Raw genomic sequence first — 25,830 nt, 5'->3', positions numbered from 1 at the left:
GACTGGTGGGTCCATACTCGCATGTGTGAACCATGTATAGAACAAAAAATACACATCCAATTAGCCCGTTTAGGATAGTCGCCGTAGGTAAATAGACTAATATGATAGGCCACCTCCATGAAATTGTATGTGTTTGCATTTAACCCCAACAGTGGAGTCACTTACTAAGTATTTCTTAAAATACTCAAGCCACATGCTACCTTTATTTCAGGTAAAGGCAACGCATCCTTGTACGGCTGACGATGACATCGCAACTCGAGACCATGACACATGCATAGAGTAGTCACACTTATTTCCTGAGACTTAGGGTAGAATAGAATGTTTTTAATTTAAATGTTTATTTATTTAATTTAGTTTATTGTTGTGTTGTTTTAAAAATGTTTTCAAACACGTAAGTCCATGACTATATTTTAAGATGAAGGTTATGTTTTATGAAAGTTTAAATGAAGTATTTCCGCATTCAATGTTCATGAGATGAATACAGAAGCGACCTTAGATTAAATAAAAAAATTAGAGTCGTTACATCAAAATTTTGATATGAGTTTCGACATGCGGCTCTAGAATTAAGTCTATCTATATGAAAGATGAAACCTCACAAAATTTGGTGTCATTCTAGTATTTGATGGACGCTTCACGGGAAAGTATGACCACTCACCAAAATGACGTCTACTCCAAAAGATTAAAAATGGCTCAAAATGTACTAGAGGGGGAGGCATGTTGTCATCCCTCCACCACTCCTGAGCCCAGTGGCCTAAGCGAGCTACCTTATGACACATACGTATGTCATAGCGTGGGCGAGCATTGCAAGACAGTATTTCAAGCGTCTTTCATTTGAAATGGGTATTTTAAAGAAAGTGTCATACGACATAGATGAGCTGGCAGTGCGCCTTAACCCATGTGTGAAAGGTTGGTATACACACCCGCTATCTGGTACTATAACGACCCGACTTTTTGCATATGCATCGGTTGTAGTCGTCACTTAACAACCTAAAATTTAAAATTTAAAATGCATGAAAACATGTTAAAGATAATTTATTAGAAAAAATAATGCTTGGGTGCCCCCTTCTAAATAATTTAAAAACATGCCATTTAACCAAATAGTTTAACAAAAGATAATTAACGAAAACTACAACAAACTAGGATGTTTATGGAACAAAACTTAAAATAATAAAATCTTTTTATGCGGAAGCTCTTTAACTCTAACTCTAAGTTGTCCCAGGATTGTCACTTCCATGTTGCCCTTACTTGACAATCATTTTAAAGTAGAATGAGTATGAAAATACTCAGTAAGGCTCTCCCCCATTGGAGTCAGACATGCAAACAACCATACAGTTCATCAATTAAAATTGAGGAATCTCGATGGTTGATTGCTCCTAACATATAGCGCGTAATCTACTCACCTAAAATAGTTTTCAACAATCACTCCTTAGAGACTAGTAGTGGTTGGTTACCCGATACACACCGTGTATAATCCTTATCAGTTGATTGCTCGTAACATATAGCGCGTAATCTACTCACCTAAAATAGTTTTCAACAATTACTCCTTAGATACTAGTAGTGGTTGGTTACCCGATACACATAGTGTATAATCCTTATCAGGTTTATAAATTTCAACAATCACCCATGTGACCAAGACCAATAATGACTGGTTATCCGATACACACAGTATTTAACCCTTACCACATTTATTTCATTAAAAAATCATAATATGCACAAACAACAACATCAATATAACACTTCATATCATAACATAAACATCCAACCGTGATTCAAAAAACAAAACAATTTAGTTTCAATACGAAAGTCTCTTACTTGGAACGCTTCCCTTAATCACTACTAGAAATATTGGTCCAACTCTGACTTAAATCAAACCCACATCAATAGAGTTACCAATCAATCTAGATTGCACAAGGTATAACAACTCTAAAATTCGTTGGATTTTATCACTCACCGTTCTATTAGGGAATATGTGTTCTCCATGAGTGAATCTCAAATTAAATAAGTTGTTCAAGATGGCAGGTCAGGTAGAGAGTAAAAAGGATATGTCCAAACCACTATTGAGTGATCTATGGGAACCAAAAGTTTCAACCACTTGAGAGGTCATGTCATGGAATTCTTTCTAGGTTTATCTAAGATAACAAAAAGTCACACCTTCATCAAGTAGTGATGGGTTGTTGCACTCACAATATTACATAGGTTACTTTGGGTAAAGTCTCCACCCTATTGGGAATAGATAAGACTATATGTTGTCGGTATTAGCAGTACCAATGCCTTACTCTCATAAATAGTTTTGATTTCAAGTTTATCTTATGAAAATTGCTTACAACAATAGATATTAGACAACTATTAGTGTGACATTGTTCATACTTTATACTGAAACAATGAAAGTCCTAATGTGTTAAAATGAGGTAGGTGAACGTGAACTGTTAGAACAGGAGTAAGTCCAAGACACCAATGAGTTCATGTAAAAGATCAAGACAAGAATGCACACGAGTAAAGTAGACAGAAGAGTTATGTCAACATGAGACATAGAAACTTGAAGTTTGAGGTAGTTGACAAGGCATTCTTGAAGGAGTCTCCAATAAGGCATCCTGTGGTTTGGATGAGAGGGCAAGCTAAGCTCACACTTCATCGAATCCTTCGACATTTTAGATCGGATCAAATTAGTAGCATATAGTTTGGCCCAACCACTATCTCTTCTTACCGTGCAAATTAGTGTTCCACATATCCATCTTCACAAATACTTGACTGACTGAACAAGCGTTATAGATTACGCACCTCTCTTGATTAATGAGGATCCAACTTAGTCTAACCTTAGGTAGTTTCTTGGATGAAAGTTTCTTTCAAATGTGTATAATCTAACAATAAAAAATTAGAAAAACAAAAAAAAGTTAGTCTCACATTGGTTAGTTTGAGAAAGTGGACAATTGGATTTCAGTACTAGAAGGGAGGTCCTTGGATTACCGAGTCACAACAATTGTTCTATTTCATCCCACTTGAGCAGTTTGGAGTGAGTTGGAGAATACTTTTTCTGACGGCATCAACTCGACTTCTTGACTAATCCGACTTGGGTTTAATATGTTGTTTCCTACCATTTTTCGACTCCTTGGGAGCTGTTTTGACACTTTTGGAAGCGTTTAAGGTTAGTATGGCTACATTTTAGCTCAATTAAATTTGGAGCTAAGTTTAGATTATTTTATGCAATTAGATTAGTCAATTTCCATACTAGAATTCTAAATTATGATTGTGGGGCTCTTTAGGTAGGATCAGATTTCAATAATTAGCTTTAAGCTAGCATCAAAGGAGCGTAGTAACTTCAGCTTAAACCAATCAAGTAAGTGGTTTCACTGTTGCCTTGGTTGGATGACTTGTTTGCTGAATGAACAATGCTCGTCATGTGGCCCTTTCACATATCGCGTTTTATGATTGTTTGGCATGTGCTATGTTGTGTTTATGCTATGATATGTTTTGTCATGCTACAAATTATGTTATGTTATCAGTTATACTATGATATGGGTTTATATTTATGCCCCAAAGACTCGTAATTAATTATTTAGTTTTTAACAATAATTTTTATTATTTTATTTGTAATTTAATTGGTATTCATTATATGAAAATCTAAGGTTATTCATGTAATCTTGAGCCGTATGTAGTTGACATACAAGATAATAGTGTTTAAGTACTAAACTAAATGGTCTATAGTATATAGATAAGGTTGGATGACTTATTTTGGTAACACTATTCTACGACCCATTTTGTAATATTTACAAATGATTTGAACCAAATTGTTTATGTGGAGACATGTAAGTGAGGGTATCATGTACAATGAGTTTGTATAAGATTGAACCAAGAAATATTTAATCTATTTTTATAAATCTGTTAATTGAGAAGATTAATATTTCACATGACGATAATATGTGACTCGATCTTAATCCAAAGTGAGTTATAAACTCTTGCTTGTGAGGGCTTGTCCTTTAATTTACATGGGTGAGAATGACTCTTTAAGCCAATTTAATGTGCCTACCATTTTAGGGACGTGACCAAATAAGAAGTTGAAAACATAATATCATTGGATAAAATTCACTCTTTTCCACATAAAGAAAGTGGATGGGTTGTTCTCTCAAGTATTGATTTCGTGACTTCAACAATGGGCCCTATTCTCTCATTGGACTTTTATGATTGGAACATAAACAAATTGTTCATTAGAGAATTAAGGTAAAAGATGTAATTAAAGGGGGTAAAACAAATTTTTGACCTAGTTGTAATTATGAGCCACTCGTGAAGGATCGACTTGGTTGTAATGATTATATCAATGGACATAACTTTTTCTACCGTGCATAAGAGTGCAACTCTAGGTCTAGTGTGGAGTATATAATTAATGAATGAAAATTGATTAATTAAAGAGTTTAATTAATTATTTTTGTATACTGGAACTTATAATTTGTAGGTCCACGAGGTCTCTTTGCTAGCTCATAGTAGCCCTAAAAGATTCAATTTACTTAAAAGAAAAGAAAAATGGAAGTATTCAAATTAATATTTAATATATTAGATATATTAAATAGAAAGGAGAAAATAGATTTAATTTGAAATGTTCAAATTAATATTTAATATATTAGATAGGATAAATATAAATGGAGAGTACATTAGAAAGACATGTGAACTATGATAATATGTTCGCTCTATGCGTATGAGACATTAGAAAGCCATGTATGTTAATCATGAAAAATAAGACAAGTATTGTTATATGTCTCATAGGAACATTATGTCATGAAAAGAATGAATGGACTTGTATTGTAAGTATATGTCATATTTTGATGTTATGCTACCTCATACATTTTGTGTGTAATGTGCATTGGTATACTTTTCCATTATGATTAGTATAAAGGCGTACCTTAAGATGTTTATGTTTATCACGATATTACGTAGACCCTTTCCCTCCATAGAGTCCAGCAACATGCACATGCGCTAGCCTGAACAGCCAAGTTCAGGGGGTACGATACGAGCCCGCAGGGTGGATCCATGTTCACGTGTGTGGGTCGTACGTAGATAAATATTACACATCCAACCCCACCCAGACCGGAAACTAGAGCCCAAGGCCTTTATATTTTTTTAAAAAAAGATAGGTCTCACCATGGTTGTTTGTGTTTGCATTTTTTGACCGAATAGTGGGGTTACTTACTGCATATTTTTAAATACTCAACCACATGCTACTTCTTTTTCAAATTAAGGTAAGACACCCTTAAATGGATGATGACATCACTATGAAGGCCATGAAAGCGAGCCAAGGTAGTTGCCCTTATATTTGGTATAGTAGCCCTAGGCTAGGTTAGATCAGAACGTTTACTTTGTTTTCTTTAAATTTCTTATATGAACCAAGACATCAATAATAGAAGAGAAACTTCAAGAAATATGTAAAGAAAATGTTGTTCAAATTATTACAAGAGGTTGTAATTCATGCAACATTAAAGAAGAATCAAGCTCTATTTAATCTTGAATGGTTACAAATTTTAGGTACATGATAATTTAGAGTTACGATGTTTCTTTAATGTACCTTAAGGCTTTTATTTATTTATTAAATTTATACCATGGCTAATTATGGTCGTAAAGTATGAAAATTAGAACTTTTTCCCTGTGTTTTCATTTTGAGGCTACATAAAGACAGGTATACGATCCGTCTAAAATAGATGTAAATAAGGTAATAAAAAGAGCATTTTTTGCTTTCCTTCATCCATGATTAAGTTTTTTTTTTTTGCAATTTTATGTACTTTAGATTGCATGTTTAGAATCATTCAAGCTTCATAACTATTGTTGCTCGTTAGTGATTCAAATCTAAAACAAGTGATACCAAATATCCAATAATAAACGACTATATCTTTTTTCTATGTAATTGTAATGAAACTACATGAATGGTATATATACTTGCTATATATAAAACAAATGAAAGAATGTGATCATGCATTTCTCATCCCATCTCAACCCTGCTAAAAATTATTAAATACATTTCCACAACAAGGAGTTCATAAGTTGAGAAACGACTCATGTGTAGATCTTTATTCAAAGTTTGCCTCATCTTCTGAAAAGATATTAAATATGAAGTCCCGAAATCGCTTCGAGTATTGTTTTGGATCGACAGCTGATATCGAAGTAGGATCGTATTGAATTGACTTGTAGGCATGCTCAAGCTTCTTGCTAATGTCATAATCTTGAAGTATGTCAATGATACCAAAGAACATAACCACATCATAATACTCCCCTGTTGGTTCTCCTACCAATTGAAACTCACAGTCACTTTTTCTCACCGTTCGTTCCACTCGAGCAGGCATGTTTACACCCAATTTGATACTCGACCATCTGCAATTTAATTGTTGTGAAGCTCATACAATTAAGAACAATGCAAATTGTTGTCAATCACATTTCACCTGGATGGATCGAGGAAAAGCTGATCCATGTCGACTCTTGATAGACGAGGAGCTGCTTCATTCTCTGCCCCTCCTGAAAGATTGGAACAGAGACATGCTAAGTGGTTGATAGTGTGACAGTTGGAGGACAAGAACATAGAGAAAAACCTGTCGGAGTTCGAGCACCGGAAGGTATGAAATCACCAGCAGCTGAAGTTTCCCTGAAGTGAAGACCAACAAGAAGACTATAATCCATAATTCTTTCTTGTTCGAGGAACTCACAGTCTCGATCGATTTGCCTATAAGAACGACAATTAATAAACATCAAGTGGAGACATGAAAGTTAAGATCTTTGTTGGTGTCCCTAACCATAGCTTTTTCACCTGCAAAACTCTTGAAACCATGATTTTTGCAATCGAAATACGAAGTTAAGATCGAGGTCCTTCAGGATGGTAGTGTCGTCGATTTCACTTAAAGGCTTATCTGTTGTGCGTCCAAGAATTGACCCTTTCAAGTCGAACCGTCGGTGAATGGAATACTCCGAGCAAAAAAGGTTTCCCATAATGATGAACCTTACCTGAAAGTCCCACATGGACTAATTTAGGGAATGATCATGGGTTTATAATCAATAAATATATCTCCATTGGTATGAGGTCTTTTGAGAAGCCCAAAACAAAACCACGAGAGTTTATGGTGTTGGACGAAAGTCCCACATCGGCTAATAGATCATGGCTTTATAATCTATAGAATACTATACTATCTCCATTGGTACGAGGCCTGGACAATATCATATCATTGTGGAGATCTGTGATTCCTATCACCCTAAACAACACAAGAATATTCTTCTCGTAGTGGTTTCAAGTTGATGTTGTGCACAAATGTTAATGTACCTTCTTTTGAATTGGCCCTGTTAATTTAACACAATGAAGACCATAGAATTTGGTCACCAAAGTAGTCTGAAAGGCTCTAACATGGTTATAATAGGCAGAGAGCATTCTTATCAAAACCTGCACAATCACACCAAGTTCTCCCCAATTACAATTGCCATAGTCGTTGTTGTATAATGATTAGTGTAAGAAAAGAAAACAATGTCTCACTTTAGCTTCGGCCTTCTTCATCGTCTTGATCATATATCGATCGTCGTTAGTCAAGTAGAAGAAGCTACCACTTTTTCCTGGAGAAGAAAGTTCTCGAAGCGCATCGTTCCCACAGATAGATAGCATATAATCAGCTGGATCCACCTTGAACAATTTCCTTAGAGTTCTGAAGACAGAGGGCAATATCCATTAACACGGCTAACAATTTGGTTCGACATGTCATATTCGATCGAGAAAACGACATTGAATTGTACCTGAAAACCAAAGGGCAATAATCCTTCCATTTGAACTCACATGACTGATGGGGTGGCGTGTGTTTGCTCCCTTCGGAAGGGAATTTGGTCCAAACTTTTTCCTTTGGATCAAAAGCTGATGGCTTCAAATCAAGGGAAGCCGCCGGGGCTGGTCTTCCAACCGAGTGCCTGTTGAATCCTCACGTACACATACAAATGGTTAAAGAGGACATCAAAATGTACCAAAAACATTGCTTAAAAAGCATCAAACTACCTGATCCCAAGCTGCAAATTGAGCATAAGATCATAGTTCTTGTGGCCTTTGCAGATAGTCTCTCCTTGCCTCTTACAAGACTTTGACATCCTCATTGGCGTCCCAAGTCCCTCCTTCTCCAAACTCAATCCCAACATATATTCACTCATATCCCCCCGCCCTCCTCCTCCTCCTCCTCCTCCTCCTCCTCCGGCCGATGACGTCCTCTCGCTGCAACACCCCGTCACAAAGTCGTCGATATCCCCACACCCCCACATTTGCATTCTATCAAACGGTCTCTCGACCTCAATACTCACCCGTCCATCCACTGACATCCTCCTCGGCTTCACCCCGTCCTCTCCCTTCGACGACCTCCACGCTGCTAGCTTCTTCTGCGACGGCAAAATCGACACCTTCTCCCCAAGGCAAATCTTGCAATCACTAAAGTCCACATTATACACATCTTGTGGATCCCATTGCACATTCCCTAATGAGCCAGAGGGATAGTAACTCCCGTTTTGTTCTTGTGGATCTTTGCTCCAATATCCTACATAGAAACTCCCATCAGGCCATTTGAATGTCCCATTGCCTCTAGGCAACCCTGATTCCCAATTGCCTTCATATTTATTCCCATTACTCCAAACAAAACTCCCTTTCCCACAAATCTCCCCATTCTTCCATTCACCGACATAATGATTGCCATTCTTCCATTGATATTTCCCATTCCCTTCTTGCAATCCCCTCCTCCATTCCCCATCATAGCAATCGCCATTTGAGAAGCTTTTAACTCCACGCCCATGTTTCAAATTCATCACCCAATTCCCTTTATAAGTGTCCCCATTTGACCCTGTGTAGGTTCCATTTCCATCCATATACCCGCTCTTGAATTCGCCTTCGTATGTGGCTCCCGATGGCCAGCTGAATCGGCCACGGCCCATTGTCTTGCCTTTGACCCATTCTCCGACGTACATACAGCCGTCGGTCCAGAGGTATTTTCCGTGGCCGTGTGGGAAACTGTCGCACCATTGGCCGGTGTAATAGTCGCCATTTGGGAGGATTCTGTCAGCGTGGTAAACCTCACCGGCAATTAATTCAGGGTCGAAGGCGTCAGTATAGCCGCCGTTGATGTCGCTATCGTCGGCATGACCCACGGAGGTGGAGCCGAAGATGCTATGGGCTCGCTTCTTGGCCGCTTGGGTTCTGCGGATCGTGGCTTCCCATGCCTTCAAAACTCCACTTTCTCTGTTACTCATAACGGAAGATTTTGAGACGAACCCAGATGGAATTTTGGATTAAAAATTGTGAATTGGGGATTTTTGAAAACACCCAATTGGGGAAAAGTTGAAAATTTAAGATGGAGAAATAAGGAAATGAATGAATGAATCAATGAGTCAAACGATCAAAGCATCTGAATTCCATTTTGAATCCCAAATGTGGGTTTGTTTGTTGTTTCTTCTGTCTGTCTCTGTCTAACATGGTTTGGTTTTGGGTGTTTTTGTTGGTCTCAGCTCTTGATTTTGTGGTCAAGAAATGCTAAAAAAGAACACGATTTGAAGGAAGGGAGAGAGTTGATCCAATCATTTATTCCCCCTTATTTCTGCAAACAGAACAAACGGTCATGTCTATAAACTGAAGACAACAATTGAATCTTTGTTGATTTTTAGGTGTTTTTTTTACAGGCTATTAATTGATTGATGCTTGGACATTCGCATAAAACAACATATCATCTGGAGAGAGAGACTCGCTCTGTTGTTTAAGGAGCATTTGACATGTGGTGTTCTAAATTTAGAACAACAAGATGAGGTGAGGATGTCGTGGAATTTGGCGCTGATGCCCATAAAACATGAAAGGGGAATAGATTTTGATTAAAGAATGGTGAAAAGAGACATGGATTCTGGTCTTTGTGGGCATAACACTCCCTCACCCTGTTTGGTTCCTTGGGATTTGGTCGGAGGATTGTTTTGGTTTCATATTATTTTATTCTTCTCTAAACTTTAAACAAAAATTTCATAATTATTTATGAATATATTATACACTAAATTTAGTTTTATATATAATACACACCAAATTTGATGCTTTCTAGTTTTTTTTAGAAAAAAACAACTAAATTATTGTCAAGACACCATGTCAATTGAACAAATGTTTCCAAGTGTTTTATGTATGTGGACATCAATTAGGGATAGGTGCCTATTTGATGCTCAAATGCTATGGGGACACCAAGACTCAACACAAAACCAAGAAAGGTAAGCCGTTTACTTAGACAACTGACCATACTTTCACGAGCTGCGACTTGTTAAAAACTTAAAAATATGAAAAGACACGTAAAAGCGGATGGTAAAATTTTTCGTATTTAAAATAAAACATAAATATATTTTAATTTACAAATTTAATTTGAAGTTTGAATACATTGGACCTAGTAAATAAAATAATTTTAAAATATTTAAGTAGTCGAAAATGGTATAGGTTTGTATGCCATTTGTTCTCGATGTGGTCTATACTCGATCAATTTTTTATTTACCTGAAAAATATGAAAAACATGGAGGGAAGACTTAGTAAGTAACCTACTTGTAGACTCTTAATCATGTCTATGGTGTGTGTTAGGCTACCACAATCTTTCTTGTCATATTCTTTTTCTTAACTTGAGAACTTGGACCCTTAGGTTTTGTGGTTGAGTTTTGAGTTTTTGTTGTGATCTAGCCAAGGACCTTCGTCCTCGGTTCTAACTTATTCTTCTTGTCTTTGGATCTTATTCTTGTTCTTGTTTCTTGTTTTGTTTTCTAAAACACTCCCATTGGGATTTACAGTACAAGACGTAAACCTAAAGATCTATGTCCAAGGTTTATACGTCCTAAGAGATGTAGTCTGAACCTGTATTCAAGGCTTCATGTGTTCCTTGTGATATAGCCTGAAACCTAAACCTAAGTTTTCTTACATTCCAAGCGGTGTAGACTAAAAATCTACATCCAAGGCTTCTTACGTTCCAAGCGATGTAGTCTGAGTCATGGACATGTTGTACCGTGGGGTATACTCGCTTTTGTGTTAACAAGGGACTTATCTTCGCTTCTTGTATCATGAGCCATGACATGTAGTCAATCTGGAGGCTATCCCTAATGTGGCCCTAGATTACTCCCCATGAAAAACTGAGAAGGTCACATGATTGGTGCAAATAGGGACGTGAAGTCCTCCAAGAATCATGACTAGAGCATCCCCCAACCATGGTGCAAGGAATTTCATCTAGGTGAGGGAAAACATGAGACCTGAACATGACATCCGGCTAAGAAAAACATGGTGCAGGGCATCCCACTTAGAAGAGGAAAATATGTGCCTCAGGAACCACTGCGTGGTGGGAGGTTATCGGTCACCTTGGAGATAATTAGAGTATTACTTAGCATTCTTTAATGTCATGATAACTTTAGGTCATGGAGTGTAATGTCTCATCTTACTCATATCCTTCGCTAGCAAATATTAACAAAATCTCATGTGCTAACCTTAGGGTAATGTGTACTGGTAATCCACCCCATATTCATGACACGCTTAAAATTCATGGGCATAAAGTATACATGTCTTATTAGTTTAACAAGTCATCCTCATGAGTTCAAGTCAATCGTGACACCGTATTTATCGGAGTTCATAGAATCTTTGTTAATTCTTTTAAGGATGTCAATAAGAATATTTTTTTTATCTTTTAATTCTCAGGTCATACATGAGTTTCTTTTAGCTTTTTATGTCTTCATGTTCTTGAGTCTAGGTGGTCAAGGGGTTAGTGTTGTGCTCTTTTCCTTGTACTTTTCTTTGGAGTGTCTTGTCCCAAAAGTTATTTTTAGAGCCTAACAACGCACAAGTCCACAATCTCATAGGTTAAGTATATGTCAAATTGTCATAACAACTTGCCCAAGTCTTTATAAGGATCCTAACATGTTTCTTGAGGTAAGTAGATAAAAGCATGGATTCTTACTATAGGCCTTTAGGGGTAGTTTAGTAATTTTCCTTAAGTTTTGGCTTAGCCCAATCATGTTCTAATGTCCTTGGAAACTTGCATATGTATCTTATAAGGGTGTATAACACATGGGGTTCCTAGAGCCTTGAAAACATCTTGAATCCTTATAAAGGTATTTTGGTCATTTATTTCTTCATTTATTGGTTTAAGCTCTTAATGTATTTCAAAATCCTCGAACTTTTGGGTAGCTATTCATGTCCTAATATATAGTTCTTACTTAAAATCTTAGGCCATTTGGAGGTAGTTTGTACCTTGAAATAGCTCACGGTTGTTTTAGGGGTATTTTGGTCATTTTATCTATAATTCTTAGTTTAGCCCCTATACACACTCACACGACCTTGATAACTTTCATAAACCAATGCTTAGAAATATAGGGCATTTTGGATTTATACTTTTTCTTGGTTGAGTCCCTAAATAAACTCCAATAAATTTTAAATCTTTCCTAGCCCCTTTTAACAAGCTATATATAAAATCTTAGATTATTTGTAGTTCATTTAATCCATAAATCCATAAATAAGTGCTTATGCATTTGGGGGCATTTTGGTCATTTTACACTTTTAGTCATTTTACACTTTATTCTTGCTTCAACTCATAAAGGGACTTCAATCACTCCAAAACTTCTGGAATATCCTTATATTTCTACCTTAGGCCTTTTTATTAAAATCTAATGTCAGTTTAGGTCATGGACTGATGGTACTTTATTTTAGTCATTGCATGCTTCAAATATGATCCAATAATTCTCAAACTTAATATAATCCTTAAAAATCACGGAATAAGACATTTCATAAAGTTTTATAACATTTAAAGGTCATTTGGATCATAAACGGAAAGTAAGTAACCTTAAGAACATTATGGTCATTTTACACCATTTGGTTTAGCTACTTAACTATGTGTAATAACCACAAATTTTCATATAAATCTTAACATATCATAATATGTTTAGCATTAAAATTTCATAGAAAGCAGAGTTCATTTAGAGGACTAATTTAACATTACTTGAATTCTAGCAAATTGCTCAGTTCGAGGTCTTAACTTACCGTTTTTAGGGCTTTCGAGTTGCGAACTATTTCATCTACCTCAAGCCACAACCCTTGTTCGCCTGCATCCATCTCCTTCTCTTAGTTCTTCCCTTACAAGACTGAAGGGCATCTACTATCTTCACCAACCTTGTAGATTTATGTGCGCTGAGTTTAACAAGACATGTGTCATTAAGAATCGTTCAAAATTGTGGGAGAGGTATCACCATTTGACGTTTCTTACAAAAAAAAAATTGAGACTCGATCTTTTTTGCCATCGATGAAGTTCATTTTACTGCCATATTTTACATTTTATAACGTATTTGATTCACCAACACAACTTATAATGTTTTCACACTTAGAACGAGTTAAGAATTTACGTAAAGTCGTGGAAAAATCGATAATCTTTACTACTTTATGTTTGTGACTGTGTATACTTGCACATGTCGACAATAATTTACTCACATCACATCTAACAAAATTTTTAGCGTCATTAAACGGAGATTGCCCGTTGACTTTTAAAGTTGACCATTGACTTTTTTTGTCATCATGTTTTCTCTCCAACCCAGAATTCTGCATTTCCATGTCTTACCCTTGTCTTCTATACTTGTGTACAATTGGATATAGACCTCAAATGAACTGAGTTTCCTCACAAAATCTTTAGCTATCATTTTCATGAGGACGGTGGGTTCTGGCACAAAATTATGATTGTTGGTGTTAAACCTAAAATAGATCATAACTGTATATACTAAAATAGTCTAAGATTTACTAGTTGTTATGATTTGAAGGGTTTGTTACCAAATCTATGATTTTATGGTTTGTTACCAAATCATAGATTTGGAATGTAATCTTCATTATACGCATCTATAAATACATGAGGTCGTGACCCATATAGGTCATCGTGCCATTCAATCTAACATGGTATCAGAGCCATGCCCTAAACTTAGTCGTGCCAATAGATTGATAAATCCTCAAATCCTCAAATATCGAACAAAGAACTCCTAAAGAAAAGGAGCCAAGCCCCTCCTCGAAGGCAGTCAAAAATGACTAAGACTCCAAAGGAGTCGAGCCTCGATTAAGGGGAGGCGCACTTTGTTCGAGGGGAGGTGTTGGATGATGGAAGTCCCACATCGACTAATTTAGGGAATGATCATGGGTTTATAAGTGAGGAATACTAACTCCATTGGAATGAGGCCTTTTGGGGAAACCCAAAGCAAAGCCATGAGAGCTTATGCTCAAAGTGGACAATATCATACCATTGTGGAGAGTCGTGTTCGTCTAACATAGTATCAGAGCCAAGGTTTATTTTTTAAACTCCTCGCCATGTCTTCTTCCTCCTCTCCATCCACCATCTCCAACACCGTCTCAACTACCATGGCGACTTTTGGCCTTAAACAATATCCAATCCCTCTACACCATGTTGTCACAATTCGTCTAACCAAAAACAACTTCATCATATGGCGTGCCCAGCTCCTCCCCTACCTACGGAGTACGAAGCTTATGGGCTACCTCGATGGGACCAATGTTGCACCTGCCAAGCTGATCCCTTCCTCAACTGCTGCTGGTGCTGAGCTGGTCTCTAATACGGCCGATAATCAGTGGTATGATCAGGATCAACAAGTCCTTAGCGGCCTTCTCTCCTCCATGTCTGAGGAGATTCTTCATGATGTGGTTGCCACTACTACGTCCAAGGAGGCGTGGGATACCCTGCAGCGGATGTTTTCATCGTCAACTCGTGCTCGCACTACTCAGATTCGTGTTGAGCTCGCCACGTCCAAGAAACGAGATCAATCTGCTGCAAATTATTTTTGCAAGATCAAAGGGCTAGCCACCGAGCTGGCCGCCGCCGGCTCTGCCTTGCAGGATGATGATGTGATCGCTTATCTTCTCGCTGGTCTTGGCCCTGACTATGATCCCTTCGTCACCTCAATGACTACCAAGAGTGAAGCCCTCACCCTTGATGATGTGTTTGCACATCTAATGACGTATGAAGCTCGCCAACTACAACACCAGGCTGAACTTCAGTTAAATCTTGGATCTTCTGCCAATTATGCTAGTCGTGGTGGTCAGCAGAAGAATCGTGGGCGTAGGGATCGCGGTCGTGGTCGTTCTCAAGGTTATGCACCCTCTCGTCCTGCTGGTGATCGTCGTGGCCCTTCTGCTCGTCCTTCCTGCCAGATCTGCGGCAAAGTGGGGCATACTGCTATCCGCTGCTGGCATAGGATGGATGAGTCCTATCAAGATGAACCTTCTTCTGCTCCTCCTACGGCATTGGCGGCTACTTCCTCTTACAAGATTGACCCAAATTGGTACAGCGACACAGGCGCTACAGACCATATCACCAGTGACCTGGATCGTCTCGCTGTGCGTGAACGTTATCATGGAGGTGAACAAGTTCAAGTCGGCAATGGAGCAGGTTTGCGTGTTTTGCATACTGGTCATTCTCTAATTAATACTGCTACTCGTCCTCTTGCGTTGCGTAATTTTGCATGTGCCTGAAATTTCCAAACATCTTCTTTCTGTTCATAAATTTTCTCGTGATAATGACGTATTCTTTGAATTCCATCCTTGGCATTTTTCTATAAAGGATCGACAGTCGAGGAAAAGTCTCCTAAATGGGAGGTGTGAATCTGGTCTTTATCCTATTAAGCCATCCGATGTCGATAATCTCAAGCACGCCTTGGTGAGCAGATCTACTACTCACGCCCAATGGCATGCACGTCTTGGACGTCCTTCATCTCAAGTAATAAAATCCATTTTGCGTCTAAATAATATTTCGTGTGCTAGTGAGTCATCTTTGTCAGTTTGTAATGCGTGTCAGTTAGCAAAGAGTCATCGATTACCATATACTAGTTCTTCCCATAGGTCTTCGTCACCTTTGGAACTTATTTTTTCGGATGTTTGGGGCCCTGCACCTCCATCTGTTGGGGGTTTTAAATATTATATTAGTTTCATTGATGATTTCAGTAAATTTTCGTGGATCTATTTGATGCATGATCGTACAGAAGCTCCTCGTATATTTTTGCAATTCCAAGCTCATGTTGAGCGCCTCCTAGATACTAAAATCAAGTGGGTCCAATCTGATTGGGGTGGGGAATATCAGAAAATTCATAACACATTTTTTCGTTCCCTTGGAATTGGTCATCGTGTTTCGTGCCCTCACACACATCAACAAAATGGGTCTGCTGAACGCAAGCATCGTCATATTGTTGAAACTGGCCTAGCCCTTCTAGCTCATGCTCATGTACCTATTAAATTTTGGGACGACGCGTTTCTTACAGCCACATATCTCATCAATCGTCTTCCTACTCGTGTCATCGATAAAAAATGCCCCTTAGAGCTTCTTTTTCATACCCCACCAAATTACTCCTTATTAAAAATTTTTGGGTGTGCTTGTTGGCCTCATCTTCGTCCTTATAACAAACAAAAGTTCTCTTTTCGATCAAAGAAATGTGTCTTTCTAGGCTACAGTTCTTCACATAAAGGGTATAAGTGTCTTGACACCGATTCTGGTCGTGTCTATATATCTAGAGATGTCATATTTGATGAAAATGTTTTTCCATTCAAGAGAGCCTCACCTAATTCTTCCCCAATCATGCAGTCGACGCATAATGCCCCTGATTTGTGCACCTTGCATTTGGGTAATAGCAGTACTAATTTGGAGAATGATCACATGCATATGTCTGGGCCTACTAACTCTTTGGATGCAGAAAATTTGGTGTCTACATCAGCTTCGGAATTGCCGCAACAATCCTCCGCGTCGCTGCCATGCGAATCGGCGTTGGTTGTTCCGCCAATGATTGAGGCCTCGGCTCCTCCGCCAGCAGATGATATTGCGCAATGCCCGGTCGAATCCTCGGCCGTTGGTCAACCAACTGCTGTAGCATCGGTTGCTCCCCTCGCAACGGCTGATAGGGCCGTCCCCTCAAATGTGGATCCTGCACCTACTACTCATCCGTATGGTACTCGATTGAAGCACAATATCAAGAAACCCAAGGTGCGTACAGATGGAACAGTAACATATCTTGTAGCTCGGTCTTCTGCCTCTGAACCTACTTCACATATTACTGCTATTGAGCATCCCCTCTAGCGTCAGGCAATGAATGATGAATTTCAGGCACTTCAAAAAAATAAGACATGGCACTTAGTTCCTCCTCGTGCTGGTCTTAACGTTATTGATTGCAAATGGGTTTTCAAACTCAAACAAAAGCCAGATGGCTCTATTGATCGCTACAAAGCACGCCTGGTTGCTAAAGGTTTTAAACAGCAGTATGGCGTTGATTATGATGATACCTTTAGTCCAGTTGTTAAGCCCACTACCATTCGGCTCTTATTATCTCTTGCTATTTCTCGTGGTTGGGCTATTCGGCAGATTGATATTCAAAATGCTTTTCTTCATGGCCTTCTTAATGAAGATGTTTATATGAAGCAGCCCCCTGGATTTGTGGATTCTCAACACCCTGGTTATCTCTGCAAGCTGGATAAGTCGCTTTATGGCCTTAAACAAGCTCCGCGTGCCTGGTTTTCTCGCCTTAGCTCCAAACTATTACAGCTGGATTTTACACCTTCAAAGGCTGATGTCTCTCTTTTTATTTTTAACAAAACGGGCATTCAGATGTATATCCTCATCTACGTTGATGATATTATTATCATCAGCTCATCTTCTACGGCTACTGAGAAACTTCTTACACAGCTTCAGGATGATTTTGCCGTCAAGGATCTTGGTATTTTGAGTTATTTTCTTGGGATTGAGGTCCGCCATACTTCTAGTGGACTTATTCTGACACAACATAAATACATTCGAGATTTATTAGCCAGAACCAATATGCTCACCTCCAAAGGTGTGCCCACACCTATGCTTCCCAGTGAGAAGTTGTTATTGAATGGTGGTGAAAAGCTCTCACCTGAGGATACTACTCGCTATCGAAGTGTCGTTGGTGCTCTCCAATATTTGTCTCTGACACGTCCTGATATATCCTTCTGTATCAACAGAGTGTGTCATTTCATGTCCTCTCCGACTTCTATACATTGGGCGGCAGTCAAACGAATTCTCCGTTATCTACATGACACGATTGATATGGGTTTGTGTCTTACAAAGTCCAGCACTGATTTGTTGAGTGCCTTTTCAGATGCTGATTGGGCTGGGAATCCTGATGATCGTCGAAGCACTGGAGGCTATGTGATCTTCTTTGGTGGCAATCTTATCTCTTGGAGTTCGAGGAAACAATCGACAGTTTCTCGCTCTAGTACGGAAGCCGAATATAAGGCGGTTGCTGATGCCACTGCCGAATTAATTTGGATCCAAGTCCTCTTGCGTGAGCTCGGGATCTCGCAAGCGCGAGCGCCTAGCCTATGGTGTGACAACATTGGTGCCACCTACCTATCTGCCAATCCAATCTTTCATCGACGGACGAAGCATGTTGAGGTTGATTATCACTTCGTTCGTGAACGAGTATCGACTCGTCAGCTTGATGTTCGACTCATATCTTCCAAGGATCAGCTCGCCGATATCATGACAAAGCCACTGCCAGCTCCTTCTTTTAGCTATTTTAGGCGCAATCTGAACTTAGTAGTACATCGTCCAGATTGAGGGGGGTGTTAAACCTAAAATAGATCATAACTATATATACTAAAATAGTCTAAGATTTACTAGTTGTTATGATTTGAAGGGTTTGTTACCAAATCTATGATTTTATGGTTTGTTACCAAATCATAGATTTGGAATGTAATCTTCATTATACGCATCTATAAATACATGAGGTCGTGACCCATATAGGTCATCGTGCCATTCAATCTAACAGTTGGAAGATGGCTAAAGGTTGACTATATTTTTTGGACTTTTTTTGGTGGTCAATTGTCTTCTAAATTGACTCGTGTCGAACGTTAGAGGCCATTTCAACTCTTGATTTTTCTATAAAGTTGTTCATCTATAATACTATGAAACCATAGGATTCAATCTCATGAATAACAATTATTCAGCAACAAATCAGAGTTTAAAATAAGGGATTTCATCTTACTCTTTTCCAAAAATTCCAACATTTCATGTTCTTCCTATTTTCTTCTCTTTTTCTATGTTAGAAGAATTTTAATCCAATAAATTAATGTGATTCTGTTTCGTTAACTTTCGAGAGAAATAACTGCATTCAAAGTTGACTAAGAACTCATAAACTTACTGTTCTTAAGAATCATCGAAACGCCGAGAAAGTTGTGAGAGATGGATTATAATTAAATAATTAAATTAAAACATATTTGAAGCATCTTAGCAAGAAGTATAGAAAACGAATGGATAGAATTGACACGCAAATTTTGGGGGCAAACTTGTCATTCAATTGAAATGAATGGATAAAATCGGCATACCCTTTACACATTCTATCCATAAACAAATCTCGACACTTATATAAAGAAATAATACATGAATGAACCGAGATAACATTGAAATAAGAGTGATATTAAGTATATAAGATTAAAAAAAAAAAAAAAAAAAAAAAAAAAAAAAAAAAAAAAAAAAAGTTAATCTTGATATCGAATTTAGAGCATAAACCGTATATCTCATCGCAAAAAACTTGAGTTTAGAGCATAAATTGTATATCACAAAAACAAAGTTAATTTCTAAAATAAAAATAAATAAAAAATTATTTGTATATCTCGTCAACTTGTTATTTAATTTATGTAAATAAAATTGGTTAAGTCAACGGGCAAGTCTATTGTCGTCATAACAAAAACCAGAAAATAAAAAGAAAAAGGGACCCACATATTATTAAAATTTTGTGGTGAAGAATAAGCTTCGTCATTTCTTTATAGATGTAATGAAAGGAAAAAAAAAAACATTTTGTGGTATTATATGATTATATATGATTATATATGATTATATCAATCATATAAAGATAAAATATATTGGTATAAATGTAATTTACACAATATTCATGTCCATTATCTATATGTAACAATCTTAAAATTGTTATGATATTAAAATAAAGTTTATATATTGACTTCCTTTATGGGTCTTTGAGATTTTGTTTGTTTGTTAAATTAAAAAATAATAATATAATATCCAAAAAAGGGTTTGATCTAAGAACAATATAGATGTGGTAATTATATTGTTAAGCATTATTTTAGATATAAATTCCTTTATTATATAATGTATATGTTATGAAGCGAATGGGGGAAATGGAAGCTTATTAAAATTAAATAGTTTCAAAATTAGAGAGAAATTAAACATCACATTGCATAAGATTCATACATCACCGCCGCCGCCGCCGCCGCTGGTAGAAATTCGGAGAAGTTTCCGATGAGTGGAGGAGGAAGAATCAGGTCGTCAAAGTCATCATAAAAGCTACCAAGAAGGTAGTCCTCGGCCGGCAGCTCAACACCAAGTGTAGTAGTAGGGATATTATTATTCATCGTTAGACTATCATAGTCCTGGGCGGCGTCGGCGGCGGCCGTGCTGTGGAGGAGGTCGGGGGTGGCTCCGGCGTCTACGTCGGAGGAGTGGAACTTAGAGGGGTCGGGAAAGTCGGCATCTTGGCCGGTGAGCTGTTGGACCAAAGCCATGAATTTAGAGGCACTGGTTTTAACCTTCATTGGATTCGATATGTACACAACTTTGATGGGTTTCTTTTTGTTGTTGGGTTGGTTTGTTTTCTTCGTCGGCTTTCGTCGGCGGACGCCGCCGAGAGATGTGTGGTCGTTGCGGTTGCCGCCGCCGTCCATTTCGGGAGGTTATTTGGTGAGGAATCTTTGGGATGAAGGGAAAAGGGGAGAGAGTGAAGGGAAAATATAGGGATTGGAGGGAGGGAGGGAAACCGACAAGAATTTAATTGGGAAAGAAGGGAGGCCAATCGCCGACAAGGAGCGTATGAGACGAAGATATTTTGGGGGAAATTTAAGGACATTTAAAAGTTATTTAGTTGGGGGTTAATTTATTTATTTATTTATTTATTTATGTATTTCCTTTTTAGACTCTCGATTGTTTTTCCCGACATTTGGAGTTAGGGTTATTAGAGTCTCACGTTCACTAAGTAAGAGGTAGATTCCTGAAAATATAAGAAATACTATTTTTATTAGTATAATATGTATTGGGAAACTAAAAATAAAGTCATAAAACTTATACAAAAAAGAATATTATATCATGATATTACCTGTTCGTATCCGTGGTATCAAAATTTATAAAAAGTTGAAGTCACCCATATTAATTGAAGAGGAAACGATATAATTTTATGTTAAGAATGAGAAACATGAGTGAGATTGAAAGTTTAATCTTCGTTGATTTTCACAATATTTAAATAAAATATAAGCTACCGACTAACCACTAAAAGGAAATATATTATTAAACAAATCTTGAAAATAAGATAAAATACATCAAATATACTACTAACCAAATTAATATACTAATAACCAACTCTAAAAATAGGAGAAAAAAATACTAAATAAGAGAGTGTATGTCAATCAGCCCGTACACTCACCTCCCCGAGCATATGCTTCAACAGGAATTAAACAAGGGTAGATTGATACAATAGAAACCTCTGGTAAAATGCCCACCCGTAACCCAACAGATAAAGGACATTACATAGACGTTTTAGGGATTGGCGACTTACTCATTCAGTGACTTTAGCACTGGACATTTGGCGACCTACCCATTCAGTGACTTTAGCACTGGACGTTCCTTCCAAAAATGGGTTACTATCGAGTTGGGTGAATTCAAATAATAGACACCTGCTGGCATTCCAGCTTTCCTTCTCCTTTCAAGGCCTACCCAAAAGAGAATCCACTTGGTCGTGAATATTTGAACTTGTCTTTCACAAAATGAGGCTATTTTTCCAAAGCTTTAATGAAAATATCTGCCAATTTCATTTTAGCTAAAACATAACATGGTTTGATGATTCCAGCTTATAACATTTCTCGAACTATGTGACAATCTATTTCAATGTTCTTCGTATGTTCGTGAAAAAATGGATTAGCTGCTATATGCAATGTTGCTTGATTATCACAATACAACAATGTTGGTTCGGACAACGGAGCTTTCAAGTCTTGAAGAATGTATCTCAACTAAGATAACTCTAAACAAGTATTTGTCACAGCTCGATACTCGGCTACTGCTGATGATTTGCACACATTGGTTTGCTTTTTTTATCTCCAAGAAATAAGTGAATTTCCCAGGAAGATGCAAAACTCAGATGATCTGGACACATTGGTTTGTCTTTTAGACTTACAAGAAATAATTGAATCTCTCAAGAAGATGCAAAATCGAGAAACAGACCTCCAATGATTTACTCAAGGATGGTTAATTTGTCCCATTTAATTTAATTGGAACAAGTGAATATCATGGCTGAGGTGAATGTATCAAGGATGTGTTAAATCAACCTTCGAAATTTTGAAGTTAGATTTGGCTTATTCGGCCAAAAAAGGAAATTTTGATATTTAAGAACAACTACCAAAATCGGTGTTCCCCTTGAATCACTTGAGAGGTTTATGAGCATGGGCTAATCTAAGCGTCAAGTTCTTGATTCCTTTAAAAACGTTTTAGAGGATAACCCAAACAAGGATATCTCATCACTTTGGCCAGCAGTCTCATGTCGCCTTCATGAAGATTTGTTTTCGATGGAGTAGAAACAGTTGGAAGGTTCTAACAAGGGACATGCGCCAAAGATAGTTGTTAGTAACAACGAGAGAGATCTTTTTAACTTAAGAGCTTGCTCATCATTTAATCATTCCATCACTGAATCCCATCAAGATGTTGCGAAAGAAAATATGAACATTTTGAGCATGACACCTTTGAGCTTTGGTGAGAAATATGAAAATGTTTATAATGTAGTCTTGATATTAGACGATCGAGAACAGTTTGCCAACCACAGTTCTCGGTCTAGGAGACTTATCGAGAATATCTGTAGTCAATTCAAGATCCAGATTGAGATTAGGAGGCTACCTTTTGGTGACAGAATCGCTCGCCACAAACATCTTGATAATGAATATGTTTTTTTATATCTTAATACTTTCAACCTACTTTCTTAAGTTGGGTTAGATTTCTTGTATCTACTTTAGATTTCTATTTACCTAAAGTAGTTATCGTCATCATTACATAATTGTGCAGAAATAAGCTTTTAAACTTCATCTTAAAACACTGTCATGGACTTATATGTTTGAAAACATCTTTAAAACGAAACAACGAAATACTAAATGAAATAAATAAACATTAAAATTAAAAAAAATATATTTTATCGGACTTAAGTCTAAGAAAATAAATGCAACTACCCTATGTATGTGTATGGTCTCAAATTGCGATGTTGTGGTCAGCAGGGATGTCTTGCCTTTACCTGGAATACAAGTAACGCGTGACTTGACTATTTTAAGAAATAATGAGTAAGTGACCCCATTACTGGAGTTAGATGCAAATACATACAATCATGAGTGAGACCCCGGTCTATATTCCTTGGTCATTCTCAACGAGTTAATTAGATGTGTATTTACTATTCTACACATGGTCCACACGTGTGAGTATAGACCATCGCACACCTCCTAGGTCTCTTTCTTGTCGAGCGAGCATTCTCTAGTAGTTGTTGATGTCAGACGCCCGTTTAGGAATAGCAACCATTGCAGCATTATGATAGACATAATGATCATTTTCGTGCCTCGTAGTGTGGCGCATCCATACTATCATAAAAGAGGGGTATTCCTCAATGCATGAACATACAATGATGCATGAGGTCCAAACATTTTTTTATTTATTATCATGTAAGACAACCCCTACCATTTTTCTTTTATTTCATATCATTTTCATCGTAGCTTTCCTTATATAATTTGGGGATGTGCATTATGTCGACACATTTTGCAGTATATCATTCATATCGTGCATCATGTCATATCATATCATCAGTATAGCATGTAAGAACATGTACTACATCGCCAAACGTGTTACACCATAACATTTATCATATCATCATAACACTTGTCATAATATTCACGTATCTTCTCGTAGTCACATCGTATTACAAATATAACATGGACTTATCATTTCATATCGTTTCATAAACATCTCATAGTCATATCGTTTCATATACATATCATAATCATATCATTTCATAAATACATCAGAGTCATATTATTTCACAAACATATCATAATCATATCGTTCATAAACATATCCTGATCAAATTGTTTCACACATATCATAGTCTTATTATTTCACAAACACATCATAAACATATAACACCTACTCATTGAAAGACCGAATCACGAAAGTTACTACTGTACCACATAGTTACATTTAAGAAACATAATACTAGGGGAATAATTACAAACTCAAAACACCATATATAAGTTCACAAACAACAAAAGTAAATGTACTAAAAAATAGACTCGGATCTAGATAGGAATTCCTGGAGCCTCCACTTGTTTCATCACCTTGGTCACTCGGCATCATGTTTATCTAAAAAGAAAAACTAAAATAATTTCGATGAGTAATTAATTTAGGAGCTAACTTATCTTTTACTAGTTTTATTAATCATCTTTCGGGTCATTTTTAAGTTTCATTCACCAATAATTCATAGTTTCTTTTAGGAGGATCTTTTGTTCATTAAAGGATATTCTAGTTATTTCAAAGTTAGACTGGTCACTCATTATATGCTTATCTAAATTTTCGAACACGTATATAAGACTCCCTCTCGGTCAAATACGACCCGTCTACTAAACTCTCTAGCGGCCTGTAATGTCATATAATCCGACAGTCAGGATTCTCATTCTCTCTAACTTAGCACACAACATATCAACTAAGAATTCGCGGGGATTAGCATACTAACAATACTCATATATAGCCCATGACATAATTAACCCATAAGCATCCCCTAGAGTCATAACACTTTAGGCATGAATCCATATATATATAATTAACTCATAAACATTACTTAGAGATATAGCATTTTCATTTTACATTTGTAGCATGCTCACATCTCACGTATGCACCCGTATATAATCAATTAACCACTTCATAAACACATATATTAAACTTCTAATGACATAATCAACAAGCTCACGTAGAAACAAGGTGAGAACTTGTTTAAAAGTTTCGATATGCGACTTACTTAATTTCAAACTTCTTTCTTCTTGTAGTGTATGCTTAATAGGGTAAAACTACCACAATCTTTCTTAATATAACCTATATTTCACAATTTTCAAGATAAATATAGGCAATCTTAATAGAACATGTCATAAGTAAGTCTAACCGAACAAACAAGAGGCTGAATGGAGCTCGCACACGACCTCACACGCCTGTTATGTTGCTAGTCACACCCTTCACCCACAATCATGCATGCGTGTCTTACGCGCCAGTCGTCTTCAACCTTGCGCCTACTCAATAATCTTCCTAGAATTTCATTCTTTTTTCTTCTACAATATTTAAGGTCTCATTGCCACAAGTCTAAAGAGTATAATTGTAGCCTCTACTAACAACCACACACCACACTATTTGAATTCAAAACTTAACGAGTTTATGGATTTTAGCTGTGCTCGATCGGGGTTTAGTAAATATTAATTTGAACCCTTTAAATTTATTTGTTAATTAAATTCATCATTTTAACGTTTTTATGAGCTCGCAAGGGACCCTATTCACCTATATATTATAAGTTCCAAATTAATTAAATAATTTTTAATCAATTACTATGGGTCATTCAATTATAAACCTAGAGTTGCACTCTTATGTATTGTCAGACAAGTTGTGTCTATTAATATAATAATTGCAAGAAAGTTGATGATTCACAAGTTGTTTGTAATTATAGTTAAGTCAGAGTCTATTTGATTTCGGTAATTAAATCTCACCTCTTAATTATCCCTCATTTTCTAATGAA

General features: G+C 37.1%; 3 protein-coding genes and 1 non-coding gene across 4 annotated transcripts; 2 read left to right on the top strand and 2 right to left on the bottom strand.

Moving 5' to 3' along the window:
* Positions 1–5,851: 5,851 nt before the first annotated feature.
* LOC111781997 (phosphatidylinositol 4-phosphate 5-kinase 4) lies at positions 5,852–9,557 on the bottom strand. The gene is made up of 8 exons (XM_023662753.2): positions 8,003–9,557; positions 7,750–7,917; positions 7,496–7,661; positions 7,289–7,405; positions 6,782–6,975; positions 6,567–6,697; positions 6,420–6,492; positions 5,852–6,351 (listed from the first exon to the last, which is right to left on the bottom strand). Exons 1-8 carry the CDS (start codon positions 9,232–9,234, stop codon positions 6,051–6,053), a joined length of 2,382 nt encoding a protein of 793 aa, XP_023518521.2. The 5' UTR covers positions 9,235–9,557; the 3' UTR covers positions 5,852–6,050.
* A 5,125-nt stretch (positions 9,558–14,682) lies between these two features.
* Positions 14,683–15,869, top strand: LOC147786600 (uncharacterized). The gene is made up of 2 exons (XM_087119923.1): positions 14,683–15,410; positions 15,582–15,869. Exons 1-2 carry the CDS (start codon positions 14,711–14,713, stop codon positions 15,620–15,622), a joined length of 741 nt encoding a protein of 246 aa, XP_086976049.1. The 5' UTR covers positions 14,683–14,710; the 3' UTR covers positions 15,623–15,869.
* LOC147786601 (small nucleolar RNA Z247) lies at positions 14,849–14,988 on the top strand. Its single transcript, XR_015414595.1, has one exon. It is a non-coding gene; the product is annotated as a small nucleolar RNA Z247 (small nucleolar RNA).
* Positions 15,870–20,080: 4,211 nt separating the features above from the next.
* On the bottom strand, positions 20,081–20,717 carry LOC147786599 (uncharacterized). Its single transcript, XM_087120326.1, has one exon. It carries the CDS (start codon positions 20,702–20,704, stop codon positions 20,213–20,215), a length of 492 nt encoding a protein of 163 aa, XP_086976452.1. The 5' UTR covers positions 20,705–20,717; the 3' UTR covers positions 20,081–20,212.
* Between the last annotated feature and the right edge of the window lie 5,113 nt (positions 20,718–25,830).

Source organism: Cucurbita pepo, chromosome 19, assembly GCF_057944985.1.
Source record: "Cucurbita pepo subsp. pepo isolate OVF chromosome 19, ASM5794498v1, whole genome shotgun sequence".
Taxonomy (NCBI): Eukaryota; Viridiplantae; Streptophyta; class Magnoliopsida; order Cucurbitales; family Cucurbitaceae; genus Cucurbita; species Cucurbita pepo.
The sequence above is the reverse complement of the archived record's forward strand: the minus strand, read 5'-3'. Positions and strand labels throughout refer to the sequence as shown.

What these genes read in the sequence shown, in the direction of transcription:
- LOC111781997 (XM_023662753.2), bottom strand. Translation starts at nt 9,234, where the DNA reads ATGAGTAACAGAGAAAGTGGAGTTTTGAAGGCATGGGAAGCCACGATC. An exon ending in TGAAGAAGGCCGAAGCTAAA is followed by an intron (nt 7,406 to 7,495) that starts GTGAGACATTGT and finishes GTGATTGTGCAG; the next exon opens with GTTTTGATAAGAATGCTCTC. An exon ending in CAGGGCCAATTCAAAAGAAG is followed by an intron (nt 6,976 to 7,288) that starts GTACATTAACAT and finishes TGGGACTTTCAG; the next exon opens with GTAAGGTTCATCATTATGGG.
- LOC147786600 (XM_087119923.1), top strand. Translation starts at nt 14,711, where the DNA reads ATGTTTTCATCGTCAACTCGTGCTCGCACTACTCAGATTCGTGTTGAG. An exon ending in TCAAGTCGGCAATGGAGCAG is followed by an intron (nt 15,411 to 15,581) that starts GTTTGCGTGTTT and finishes TTTTCTATAAAG; the next exon opens with GATCGACAGTCGAGGAAAAG.
- LOC147786599 (XM_087120326.1), bottom strand. Translation starts at nt 20,704, where the DNA reads ATGGACGGCGGCGGCAACCGCAACGACCACACATCTCTCGGCGGCGTC.